Source organism: Peromyscus eremicus, chromosome 3 (assembly GCF_949786415.1).
Source record: "Peromyscus eremicus chromosome 3, PerEre_H2_v1, whole genome shotgun sequence".
Taxonomy (NCBI): domain Eukaryota; kingdom Metazoa; phylum Chordata; class Mammalia; order Rodentia; family Cricetidae; genus Peromyscus; species Peromyscus eremicus.
Genome location: NC_081418.1, coordinates 145448026 through 145461284, shown reverse-complemented (window position 1 = coordinate 145461284; position 13259 = coordinate 145448026). Strand labels below are relative to the sequence as shown.

General features: G+C 43.1%; 1 protein-coding gene across 1 annotated transcript in view; it reads left to right on the top strand.

Annotated features, from left to right (window-relative positions):
- Positions 1-13259, top strand: part of Eps8 (epidermal growth factor receptor pathway substrate 8) — a 77363-nt gene that overhangs the window by 60691 nt on the left and 3413 nt on the right. Inside the window, exons 17-19 of the mRNA XM_059258726.1 lie at positions 3983-4205; positions 10984-11164; positions 12257-12386. Of these exons, the coding sequence (XP_059114709.1) occupies positions 3983-4205; positions 10984-11164; positions 12257-12386 (534 nt within the window). The remainder of the gene's footprint in view (positions 1-3982; positions 4206-10983; positions 11165-12256; positions 12387-13259) is intronic.

Genomic DNA, 13259 nt, shown 5'->3' with positions numbered 1-13259 from the left:
TTGAAAGTTGTTGTGAATTATTTACAGAGGTCCATCAGGGATCATTAATTAGAGGCAGGATTCTTAAACAAGAATGGCTATCATTTTTATTTAATAAGCACATTTTTGTGTGTGTATACTTATGTATACATACATATACATGCATACATACATACATATACACACAAGCAATGTTAAAAGTACATACACAGTAAATAAAGTAAAATCATCACAAAAGTAGTAGGATGAACATATCATTTCACACAGCTACCCCACTCTCCCTGGAGCAGCCATAGCTGACTCATTTAGCAAACCTGATTCTGATGCACCATTACCAAGTATGACCCTCGTACTGAACATTCAGCTTCTCTGTTCACACTCCACATCTGTTACTCCCTGTCCTAGGATATCTCCCTCCCCACCCCGTTTTCTGTGCCCACCACCCCATTCCTGGTAACCACAACTTCTCTCTGTTTGTATGTTTGACTCTAAGTGTATTCTTTAATCTGTGAATAAAATGAACCTGTGCCATATTCTCTTCACATAATGCTTTAATGCTCCAAGAGTTGTTACTGAGGTATTCTGACTCCATGCTGCTGTTTACTCTGCATGTTGAGCTGGAAGATGAGTAAAGAGGTGTGGGAATTAATTATGTATTTACAAACTCCTTTGCTGGCTGACTTGTGGGTAGGTAATTTTGCTGTCAAAAAAACAGTTTGTTCATGTTTTCTGTTATTTGAATGTAAATTATAATTGATATTCTTTCAATGCCATCTCCTGTGTTAATTTTCTCATTTAATGCGATTTGCTCCATCTCCTAATAGCAATTACTTGGCGAGCTGTCAGAGGTAACTCATATCCGTTCCCTCCTGGCAATTCTTCTTCCTATCATTTTTTTTGGATTCAGTTTCTGGACTTAACACCCTCCAAATATTCCAGCTGTGCTGCTTTCATTGCAGAACTTCAGAGAGGCCAAATTTAAAGGGAAAAAAGTACAATTCAGTGTAGACCAAGTTTTAAGAACAGTTCTCTCTGCCAGTGCCTTGCTTGGGTTTTACTTGCATAATCTCCTCTCTGAAGTAGGACTTTGCATGAATCAGTTGTCATTTTAATGCCCAAGAATTTTTACTCAGTTTTGGTTACTAAAGAAAAGTGACTCACCCCAACTTAATTGTCAGTAGGAAAGTATATTTCTTATGAGGCAGAGCCATTCTGACTTCCTTCAGAGAAACACACAATGATGCTTTGTTTGCAGCCGAGCTTGGCATCCGTGAGAGATGATGGATGGGACTCAGGAAGTGACAGTGGTATACAGAAGTGGGTCCACACCAGGTGATGCAGCTGCCATAAACTGAGAGGTTTGTGGAATGTGAGACCTCAGTTGGTCTGGGAAAGGCCCAGACCAAGGTTCCTCATAGGATTGGAGCCTCGGCCTCCTCAGGGCAGGAAAAAAAGGTCCAAATGAGCTATGCCCAAGAAAGTCTTCCATGACCTGAGGTATGTTGGGAGTCACTTGGTCTGTGCCTCCAAACAAGAAGAGCCAAGCGCAGGAATATGAAGGAAGAACAGGCATCGGGCCGTAGGTAGAGAGGATCAGAGATGATGACAGGGCCTCAGAACAGAGGTTCCAGGCATCAGTACTGACTCAGTGACTTTCAGAGTGAGTCACACTGATTTGTGGGTCTGGTCCTCTTTCCCTTTTCAAGTCAGAGGTTGAAGGCATGAGGCAGACCGGCAGAAAAGACTGGGTGGAGAGGGAAATATGCAAGTAAATATAACTCTGGCATAAATCATGAAAATGTCTTTCTACGGCTTTGGAAACCTCGTTGGGGTTTCAGTTTTTGACCTATTGCTGAGTGAGGTCTGTTGGTGCTGTTACCTCATGCAGCAGGAGCAGGTGATGAACTGAGACCCATATGCCTGGTGAGCCCGCCCCTGGGCTTCACTCTGACACGGTCACAGTGGCTCGAGCGTCTCACAGAATTACTCCACAGGTAGAAAACACGAGCTCTTCCTGTTTTTATGGAAGCAGAAAAAAAAATGAATCATACTGTGGCACTGAGAGCTTGTAGCCTTTTTTTTTTTTTTTGCATAAGCTTTAAAAAGAATCATTTAAATTCTGAACAATTTTGAAACATTGACATGATTTCATTAAACTATTAAAGGACACACTTGTCAATGGAATAAAACATATATATTAAGTGGCTTTGGTGTGTGCTAAGTAGTACTTTTGGTGATGTTTGCTATGTTCTGATTGCTTTAGATATTTTTTGGCCCAAATATAAGAGAAATATCTTGTAGGGTTTATAATAATACAGCAATGATTTCTGGTATTATTGCTGAATATATTAGAAGTGTCTCTAGGACCAGGTACTGGGAGGACAGAAATCTGTTCCTCTCATGCGAATTTTGTGGCCATTGCTTGTTCATCTCTGGCTCTTCCTCCTGCCTCTGGCTCACCGCTTTGCTCCTTTCAGTATCTAACAGCACTCTCTAGCCCTCCTTCAGCTGTGCCCTTCCCTGCATGTTACCCCTCCCATCCTTACCATCTGCTGGTGAGTGAGTCAGAGCCCTCAAGAAACAGCAGCAAAGGCCAAGGGTCCCTTCCCATGAAGCTGTCCACAGGTATTAAGTTCTCTTCCTGTGAAGGCACCTTGGTGGTCAGTGTGTTGTTTTGTGAGTGACAATTTAAAGTAATGTGTGGTGTGTGTATTTTATGGTTTTGATCTCTGTGGAAATCTGGAAGGACTCGCTTAAAAATCAAGGTTGCCTTATATTTGGGCCAATTTAGAAGTGAAAAGTAAATACTGTCTTAACACAAGACCCAGACTTCCAAAAGATTTTCTCGTGGATGGTATCCACTAACCTTAAATTTTAATTGGAATAATGATGGTTCAGTATTTAAACTTCACTTCAATCATAGCTTTGCATCTTTGATTCTGCAAAGATGCGCCTTTCAAGAACTCGGAGTCTTCTACATGTAGTTATCTGTTAGATTATTTTATCTATATTTAAAGCTTTGGATATTGTGTTTAATAAGAAATATACACAAATATTATTTGATCATAGCCCAATTGTATAGTTTACCACATCTTCCTTTTAAACTATAAATCCCCACCCACATGCCTTCCCCCTCCCCCATCCCTCCTACTCCCTTTCCCCTTCTTCTTTTTTTTTTGTGGGTCCAAGGGCGGAACCAGCACCTTCTGCATGTTGGGCAAATGCTTTACCATGGATCTATGTCCCCACCCCGAAGGACTGTTTGTACCTTTATCCTTAAAACCATCTACCCTATGTCTTCCCGTTTTTAACAAGGAAAATTTCTAATGTGAGTAAATTAGCAAGAAGATAGTGGCGGAAAGGGTTGCACCATGAAAGAGTTAGTAACAGCAGTCTAACCTTCCCTATTCTAAAAGCATAGCCCCTGTATTCGCTAAGTCGACCAGTACTCCTTTAAAAACTCTGTAAACAGCAGAAGTCCTTTGACTGTAGCCTACATTTAAAGCCAGGAGTAAGTGGTGCTGAATGTTGTTGACTTTCAACTCCGTTGAAGTTATTCTTCATTTAAGTTGTAAAATCATCAGAGTGTTTTTAATCCACCCTAGTCTTCTGTAAATTCAAGCCCAAACTTAGTTTTCTCGTCCTATATTATTATGGTATATTTGCTCTTGGTTTGAGCTTGTCATTCTTTAACTCACATGCTGACTTTGAACAACTATGTAGAGTATCTCAGAGATGGTTTTAATAACTGTGATATCATACTGGATTAAAAGTGTACCTACATGTGCCTACATTCATAAGGAGTGCCACAGATAACTTTACAAGTAAATATCCAATGATGTCCTGTCAATTTGTACCGCATTTTCCAGTCCAAGTTCACACACACACACACACACACACACACACACACATACACACCCTCATTCATATATATTCATATATTCAATGAATATATATATATTCACACATACATATTTCAAGTTAATTATTGTCTTTTTTGTAGAAACAAAGGATGGAATATGGTCCAAGATCAGCTGATGCTCCTTCTGCCCCATCACCCCCTCCAACACCAGCACCCGTTCCGGTCCCCCTTCCACCTTCTGTACCAGCACCCGTTCCTGTGCCCAAAGTTCCAGCAAATGTCACCCGTCAGAACAGCAGCTCCAGCGACAGTGGGGGCAGCATTGTGCGAGACAGCCAGAGATACAAACAACTCCCAGTGGACCGTAAGTTTCCTAGGGGCCAAGCCCAGTTTCACAGATCATATTAAATATCGTTAGATGTAAATAATAGCCACTTATACTTCATGGATATTTCCTCCCGATTTCTTGATCTCTGAGTATCTCTGAGAAGCAGGTCATTTTCTCAGCTCTCTAAGGTGTGTGTTTGTGCACGTACTCCTGTGATGTAACTGTTCAATGCAGACTTGCTCAAACCAGACATACTGGGATTGACTCATAAATGTCACTTGCTACCTGCATATTTCAAGACTCTATGTATTTTAGTGTCTGGAAAGTGGAGGAAACCAAAGCTATGTTTCCAAGGACAAGTGTGAAGATTTGAGATGATACATGCAAAGAATTTAGTGCAAAGTACTTGCAAGTGTGGAGTGGAGGTGTGTGTAGTGTTGCTCAATCTCCCTCTCCCTGAGGTTTTTGTTTGTTTGTTTGTTTGTTTTTGTTTTTTTGTTTTTTGGGGTTTTTTTGGTTGTCACAAGCTACTGATATCTAACCAGAAGTCAGGGTGTTTGGCAATTCCCGCATTGTGCAGGCAGTTGGAGATGTCAGCAGTGCAAAGCCTGAAAACTGCTCAATTTTAACCAGTGCAAGCAGATAGTCAGTGTCTGCTGCTGACATTGTCATCTCCTCATCTCCCCGAGTTCTCCTGGGCCTCTCCCTGGTGTTTGCCATCCTCGGATACATCCAGAACCACATCAGCTTTGCAGGATCACCTGCCAGCATCAACCTCACGTTTGCTTCCAACACAGATTTCATGCAGCTTGAACTTCATGTTTTCACAAATTAAAGTAGATTTTTATGAGACCGGTTTTTATGAGAACCACAGTAAAATAAACAAAATTAAAGGCATTATAACTTTGGATTATCTATTTCATTGCTGAGGCAGAACTGTGTAGATACTTTAAACACTAAAGGTAAATTCTGAGAGTTTTTGCTCTACCTTATATATTGTGCATATCTGCTTCATGTCTAATAATGTTTTTAAAGCTTTGAAAGTCAACTTGCTTGATGGTAGCTCATTATAGAAAACTTGGAAAGCCAAAACCAAGATGACATTTCCTATATCTGAGACTTGATAAAAGTCTATAAAGGGTAAGTGGACATGCCGGGTGGAAAACATACCTAGCATTTTGTCTCATGGCCCCTCCCAAGGCTCTGTACTTTTCTCTTTATAAATTATTTTTACTATAAATGATCCATCTGTTTCCATTCCCCTCAGTACTGTTCATGTTGTCAGAAAAGGAATGATCTGCAGCTTATTCTTCCTGCAGAGCCTCGTCTCTGATACCCAGTTACTTGTATTCACCTGTTAATCTCCTGGCTGACTTCGGGGCCTGAGGCTCAGGTCCCACCTACATTCCTAATTTTCAGTGCCGTTCCCCAGTGAGTCATAGCTGTGTGTGCCCACTCATTATCATTCTCAACAAGTGAAAAAGAATACGATGGAGACCCAAATGTGTTGTTCTTTAACTACTATGGCAATAGTGGCAAGATGGAATAACCACAAGCCTATTACATGCATGATTTTTTTCTCCTGAAGTATGAGGGATTCAAATCACCTTTTTAGTCATGTTTGACTTCATTAGAACATTTAGTCGTGTTTCTTCATTAGATAGGAAAAGGCCATGACCTGAATTCAATCCCCGGGACGTACATGGCAAAGAGAGAGAATCAACTCCCTTGTGTTGTCCTCTGATCTCACACCTACACACACACACACACACACACACACACACTCACACACCAGTAAATAAATGGAAAATATAATAAAAAGAAAATGAAAATTTTGAAAAGCAACTAATTCTGTGTCAGAAATAACTGTTTATGAATGTGAAATTAACTCTGAGTATATGACTAAATTTTTAAAATATGTGTGAGCTTTTTCAAAGATACCAGAGGAATAGTTTTCGGATGGGAAAGTTCTATGAATATATTTCTTTTCCCTGGGGAACATTCCCTCTGAGAAACAACTGTTCTTTTCTCCTTTCTTCCCACAAGTTTGCACACATCTCTGTCTGACACGTCAGCGCAGTGATCCCTGACACGGTGGCAGTCTGTTCCAGGCCCGGGGTCAGAGTTCAGAGGCATCCAGTCCCCTTCTGGAACAACACATGTCCTGGAATGGCTTGTTCTTTGTCCCACTTGAAGAAACCCATGATCCTAGTGGGGAAGAGGCATAGTTTGAATTCCTGTACAAGAGCGAACTCTCCTGATAATTGAGACTCATCACTTTCGAGTCTACTTTTCATACATGGAAAGGTCACGTGGTCTGTAAAATAGAAACACTCTCACCAAATTAGCGCATGAGCTCGTGTCCTTAACATAATTTACCCTCATAATTGCTCTTGTAAAATTCCTTTTTAAAATATCTCCAGTGTAGTTTGGCATTAAATAATTTTTTATATAAAATGAATATTTCCCAATAGCATATTTTTGGAACAGTTTTTTTTTTTTTTTTAACAAAGGTCAGGGCTGTCTCATGGTCATTTAGCAGATGGCATAACTAAGTGTGTGTGTTTTGAGGTCCATGTTTTTCTCAAGATAAGCTCCTTGCTACTACATTCTCTGTTCGTTTCCCAAACTTCTGATAAAAATAAAATGAAAAGGCCTAGAAAGTGGGAACTTATGCAAATATAAACAAGGCCACAACGTCAAATGTTTGTTTTAAAATTCAGAAAAGGACAGGGAGATGTATTTGGGTAGAGTGTTTACCATGCAATGTGAGGTTCTGAGTTCAGATCTCCAGGACCAATGTGAATAACCAGGCATGACCATCAGCTTCAGTCAGGGCACAGATGGCAGATCCTCAGCCCACTGGCCATCCAGCCTTGACAGCAAGCGTTCAGTGAGACACTCTGTCTGAAAATATAATTTGGAGAGTTATTGAAGAAGACATCTGATCCATGCCCTGCATGAGCATACACAGGTACACTCTCAAATATCACAACCAAGTTCACATGCAACACACACACACACACACACACACACACACACACACACACACACATACACTTACAACCAGTGGCCAAGGAAAGAAGCCACTTTGCTGAAGTGGCGTATGCACTCTTTAGAAGAGCTGCTTGGAGGTTGTTGGAACCAGGCATCATGTAAGCTATTCAGATTGGTTCGTCAAAGATCCAGAAAGCATCACTTCTTGCCTCTTTTGAAGATGCCGACTCATTAGTTTGCTTTGCGTTTCTTCCTGTGACTTGAGCTCAACGTTTTGTAATCAGCGCCGTCACGGTGGGAAAGGGTGTGATGTTCGTCCGCTTTGTTGTTAGGAAAGAACATTGAAAGTGGAAACCAAAACCCAGGAGCATTCTAGGAAGAGGTTTCTTTGTAATGCTACCGAGGAAGGCTACCGTGGACTTGTGGTCCTCTTCAGTGGGTGAGAAGGTGGGTTCTTCAGTGTAGTGGTATTTTCACTTTGAGGCAGACTTACTTCCTGCGTGCAGACAGACATTCAGTGATTTAAAACAGTCAGCTCCTGAAGCGCAGCCACTGTTTTACTTACACCCATCAACAGTATCCCTTCCCTTCTTTCTTCCTGCATTTTTCTTTCTCTCTCTTTTTCTTTAAATTTCTTCATCTTCCCCTAGATGAGGAAGGGGCCCTCTCTCCGAGAGGCTGTGGCAGCTGATGGCTGCTGAGGGGGATGCAGTCATTGTCTTTACAGCCGTAACCATTGCTGAGTTACCAATGCTCCTCTGACTTCCCCTCAAGCCCACGTGAGTGATGCTAGGTAAACCCAGTGGGTCGCAAAGCAAAACAAAATCAGAAGACCTGAGGTAAAATGGCCGCAGGAGTGGGGGGTAGTGACGATTAGGATAAGCAAGGATGGAGGGTTGAATGTGAGCAGAATATGTTGTATAGATGTAGGAAACTGTCAAAGAATAAACTAATCAAAAATAACATTTCTTGCATACTTGAGGCCCTAGTACAAATTAGACTCTATTAACACTAATTATTTCACAGTTGGCTTTCCAGAGACACCAAAGACTTTCTAAGAATGACATCAAAAGCTCCCTCAGCTGTCCAGTCATTGCCACTTGCCAAGTTAATTAGTTAATGGGATTGTAATATCAGTTCTGATCTTCAAAACAATAACAGATAACAGTGTACCTAAAGGCACACATGCATTTTTGATACATTGAGATATTATCTCCTCCCTTTATATTCATTTCTTTGCCATTTTTCTCATAATGCCATGCTCATTCATAAGCACATGCTAGGAGTGAAAGTTGGTGGAGAAGTTCATCAAAAGTAGTTTCAGGGGTCTGAATATAGACCAGACCTGGGCTGGAAGTCAGACCATCTGGTTCTAGCTAATTTCTACCCCTCATTGACAAGGTCACTTAGATCATTTCTCTTTGTCTTCATTTCCTGACCTGGGTACAACATGATAGTTGTAACACGATGGTGGTCAAGGTCTCAGAGAGAAGGTCAGAAGACAACCCCCTTTCATTCATATTTATTGGCTCACTGTTCCTGATTGGGTACAGGAGCGAACAAAGCCGGGTAGAACCATGTTTGTCCTCAGGCTCACATTCTGATGGAAGGGCGGGTGAACAAATAACTGTCTTGATGGACACAAGAAAGTGGTCTACAGTTGGGGGCTGACATAGCGTTATGGATTAGAAATGCTCTGGGGGAAGAAATTACAATTTTAAATAGGGCTGGAGAATCTGAAGGAGCCAATAAAGGAGCCACGTGGGTGGGGTGATGGTGGTGGTGGTGTTTCCAGACAAAAGGCTGGAATGGCCAATAACTTTAGAGGAAACACCAGCACTTCAGCTAGGGGAGGGATCTGGAGGAGAGAGAGATCCTTGCTTCTGAGGGGTAGGTGTCAGGCAGCATCGTCACTAGCAGTGGTTTGGAGCCTGGAGCTGCAGTATACGAAAGGACCCCTTGGATTGGTCTGTTAGCAGAGGGTGAAGAGAGAAGGGTTGTGAGCAGAGGGTGAAGAGAGAAGGGTTGTGCAGACAGTGGAAACAGAGCCCTGTTGACAGGCTCCTGCCTCAGACCAAGCTGGAGACAAATGACGGAATGAAGTGGCAGGATCTGGGACACATTTGGAAGTGGGGAGTGAAAGGGACTTGTTAGTAGACTCTCTGTAATCTAGGTCAAAGGGAGGCACAGGGCGGCTCTGAGACAGAGGGAAAGGTGAAGTTCCCATTAAAGAGTGACGAAGTGTAAAGAAAGCCAATGACCCTGATGAACTCGGAACACGGAGGAGATCAAGAGTGTGGGTTTGGACGTGTTACCTTCGAAGTGCGTTTTGGGCATGTGTGAATATGAACACCAGATGAATGTATTTAACAAACAAACAGTGGATTTAGACTTCTGGGTCATCCAGGACCGGGGAACTAATTCTGTATGACCAGATTTCACACGGTCCAGATGAGGCACAATGATGGTTGGTGAGGGAAGAGCAAGCCAAGAAACAGCCCCAGGTCGGTTCTCTGCAGTGCTTCTCCAGCACTGAGGTCAACAGATGAGAAGAATACTGAGAAAGAGAGGGCAGAGAGACCGAGGAAACCGGAGAGCTGAGAGGCTCCAAGGCCCCTGGAAGGAAGTGCACCGAGGCAGAACCACTGGGTGCTGGCTGAAAGGAGGTGGCAGCTGGGAAGGAATTGGCTCCTGGAGTTCGAGGGCAGTGGAGAAAGAGAGAGACAGAAGCAGTGACCCTAAAAAATAAGAGAAGAGCAGGATTGGGTGAAGCCCATTCTCGTGGACTTCCGCTTCCAAGGGAGCAGAGAAGTGGGGAGCAGCTGGGAGTGAAACATGATTTAAAAGAGAGAGAAATGACTAAAAGAGGAGGGTATCTGTATGTGGAGGAAATGAATCAGGAAAGAGGGAGAAAAAGGATAAAACACAGGATAAGTAGGAGAGAAATTACATCAAAGGGTTAGAATAGGTCTTGAACCCGGGGTCTAGGGCACAGAGAGGGGCTGGCCTTAGGAGTGCAGGCTGAGGAGGGGCGTGGCTCACCAGTATGATAGGGAGGAAGCCAGCCTATGAGAGCAAATACTGACGAGAAGAACCACTGGAGAAACCTATGGAGATTGTTATTTACTTACTTTTGAGTCAGGGTCCCACTGTGCAGACCAGGCTGCTGTGGAACTCACTGTGCAATTTTGGAGGCTCTCTTTATGTACTTTATTTTATTCTAAGTTAGGAAGTGAGATCATTAGAGTGAGGACCAAAATAGGTTGGAGGTCTGCAGAATACACCATGGATGTTAAATAGTTGCCTGAGGAGAGATGATTATATACGGACTCAATCTGTTACGGGAGGTTTTCGTGGCACTGTATGATGCTTCTTGTGTTGCAAGTATCTACCTGCTGCATTACTGCAGCAGCCTTCTCCCTTGACCACGCCCATCTTTGACCACCAGAAGTGTGTCTAGACAGGTCCCCGCATGAGATCTCACTGGTTTAAAGCAGTGTAGAATGATCATCAGGGGCATGGACAGCCTAGTGGGGATCCTGATCATTAATCGAACATGAGGTGTTCAATTGCCGTCTCTCACGCAGCTGAGCAGGCACAGGCACAGCCTGTGGAGACTACTGAGCAAAGAGAAGGGCCAGAGAGTCACTTCAGTAATTCATCATGCAGCTGTACCAGGTCAGGTATAAGTGAGGGGGCATGGCAGGAACCCTGGATTGCAAATCCCTCAAGGGTCTGGGGATGATCAGGGATGAGGTTCTAGAGGGGACATCATGGTCGAGATCTTTGAACACGTGTGCTCCCTTTCGGTGTTCAGGAAGGAAGTCTCAGATGGAAGAGGTCCAGGATGAACTCTTCCAGAGGCTCACCATCGGGCGCAGCGCCGCACAGAGGAAGTTCCACGTGCCACGGCAGAACGTTCCAGTGGTCAATATCACTTACGACTCCACACCAGAGGAAGTGAAGACGTGGCTGCAGTCAAAAGGATTCAACCCTGTGTGAGTGCCCTGGATCACACGCCTTCTTCTCAGCTGGGTCGCTTCTGTGCCACCCATGACTCTTAAAAGTTGTCAGAGCCCAGGTGGCATTCTTTGTCCCGTATTCAGGAAATAGTGGCTAACTGTTTAAAAGCAAAGACGAAAAGGCAGAATTGGGGAAAACAGAAATGACTAATCCTAGTCTGTCTTCTAGACAGTAGTTTGTATCCTTCACTAGTTTCTTGAACAGTTGTTACCAGCTGTGAGGACTGCTGGCATTTAATTCTTTCTCATCAGTTATGTGGAATAAGACGATGGTCTTAGCAGGACCATACCATGTAGGATGTGTAACATAAGACTTCTTGCTGCAAGATAGAGTATCTAAAGGCTATAAATCAGAGGTATCTTTACTGCTTTATGTACCTCTAATCTAAAAGTCTGTAGATGTTTCATGTATATTTGGTACCATAAAATGTTTGAACGGTACATGGCTGAGGACTCTTAATTTAGAAACTCACTCACTTGGCATAATTGACAACAAAGTGCAGTTGTTAGTCAGTTGCCATGTTATAGGAAAGCTATCTGTCGCTCTTAGGGACAGGAAACAGAAACCTGAGGGAGTCGATGATTCGAAACCCTACTGCATCCTTTTAGATGCTCCGTCACTAACCATTCTATGCGCAAGGAACCTCTGGGTCATGGCCATGAACATCTCTTGGTATTCCTTTGTCTCAGCACTATAGTGCTGTTTAAGGATATGGACTACACAATAATGGCCTATGCCTGTCATCCCAGCACTTGGGAGGTAGGGATGGAGGATCTGCAGTTCAAGGTCAGCCTGAGCTACATAGGGAGTTCTAAACCAGCCTGGGCTACATGAGACCCTGTCTCAGAAGTGAAATCAAGTGAACACTAAAAAAAAATGGATAGATAAATGATAGATATGAGAGAGAAGGGCGGGGGGATGGATGAACTGGAGAGATGGTCCAGTTGTTAAAGCAAGGCTCACAACCAAAAAAAAGCTTGAAGAAGGAGAGAGAAGCAGCAGCAGCTTCTCTCTTGCTGACGTTCACAACAGTCTGGTAATTTCTTTCCTCCTGCTCTGTATTTCAGGACTGTCAATAGCCTTGGGGTGCTAAACGGAGCACAACTCTTTTCTCTCAATAAAGATGAACTGAGGTCCGTCTGCCCTGAAGGTGCCAGAGTCTTCAGCCAAATCACTGTTCAGAAAGCTGCTTTGGAGGTGAGACTGTGGACAGAGCTGGTGTCTGTTAGGAGAGTGAGGACTGGCCCAGCAGCTGTGGAACCAGTGTTCGTGTCCATGTTGGTCAATTTCCCCTCACTGAAGAGACGAATTAAATGTGGCTGTTTGTCCTTCTCTGCCACTAGATATTGTCAGCAACTGTTTTCACAAAGATTGTCTTTCAGTCCAACTAGAGATTCATTGCTGAGCATTTTAACAAAAGCACAGTGTTCTCTTTTTATTGCATAAGCTCCTATAAAAACTTCAGTTTTGCTAATAGAAAATAAATTCATACCTGAGTTGAGTAACTGTCTGAGAGGCTAGGACTATTTTTTTTATTTTTATTTATTTTGGAAATGTCAGTATAATAAATAAATAAAACCCTAGTTGTGGGGTGCTGGAGAGGTGGCCAAGCCGTTAAGAACATGCCCTGCTTTTATGGAGAACCTGAGTTTTGTTCCCAGCACCCACAAAAGGTCACACATAACCATTTGTAACACCAGCTTCAGGAGTTAGACACTATATGCTTGCCTCGAGGGCCACCTATGTGCATATGCCCACACACGTAGAAATGTAAGTAAAAATAAAAATACATAAATCCCAAGCTGTGGCTGGGCATGGTGGTGGCACATCTATAAGCCAGCCCTTATAGGGGAAGGCAAATAGCTTACTTCAAGGCCAGCCACAGCTGTAAAGTGAGTTCGAGGACTGTCCAACCTCCTGAGATCCTTTCTCCAACAAACCAAAGTCCTGGGTGCATTTCCTAAGCCTAGTCATTCATCTACAGAATCATCAGGAATTCTAAGGAAGGCCATTAAAAATGTGTAGCTGTGGGGTGGGGAGACAGCATAGCAGCCAGGATTGTGCAATCAT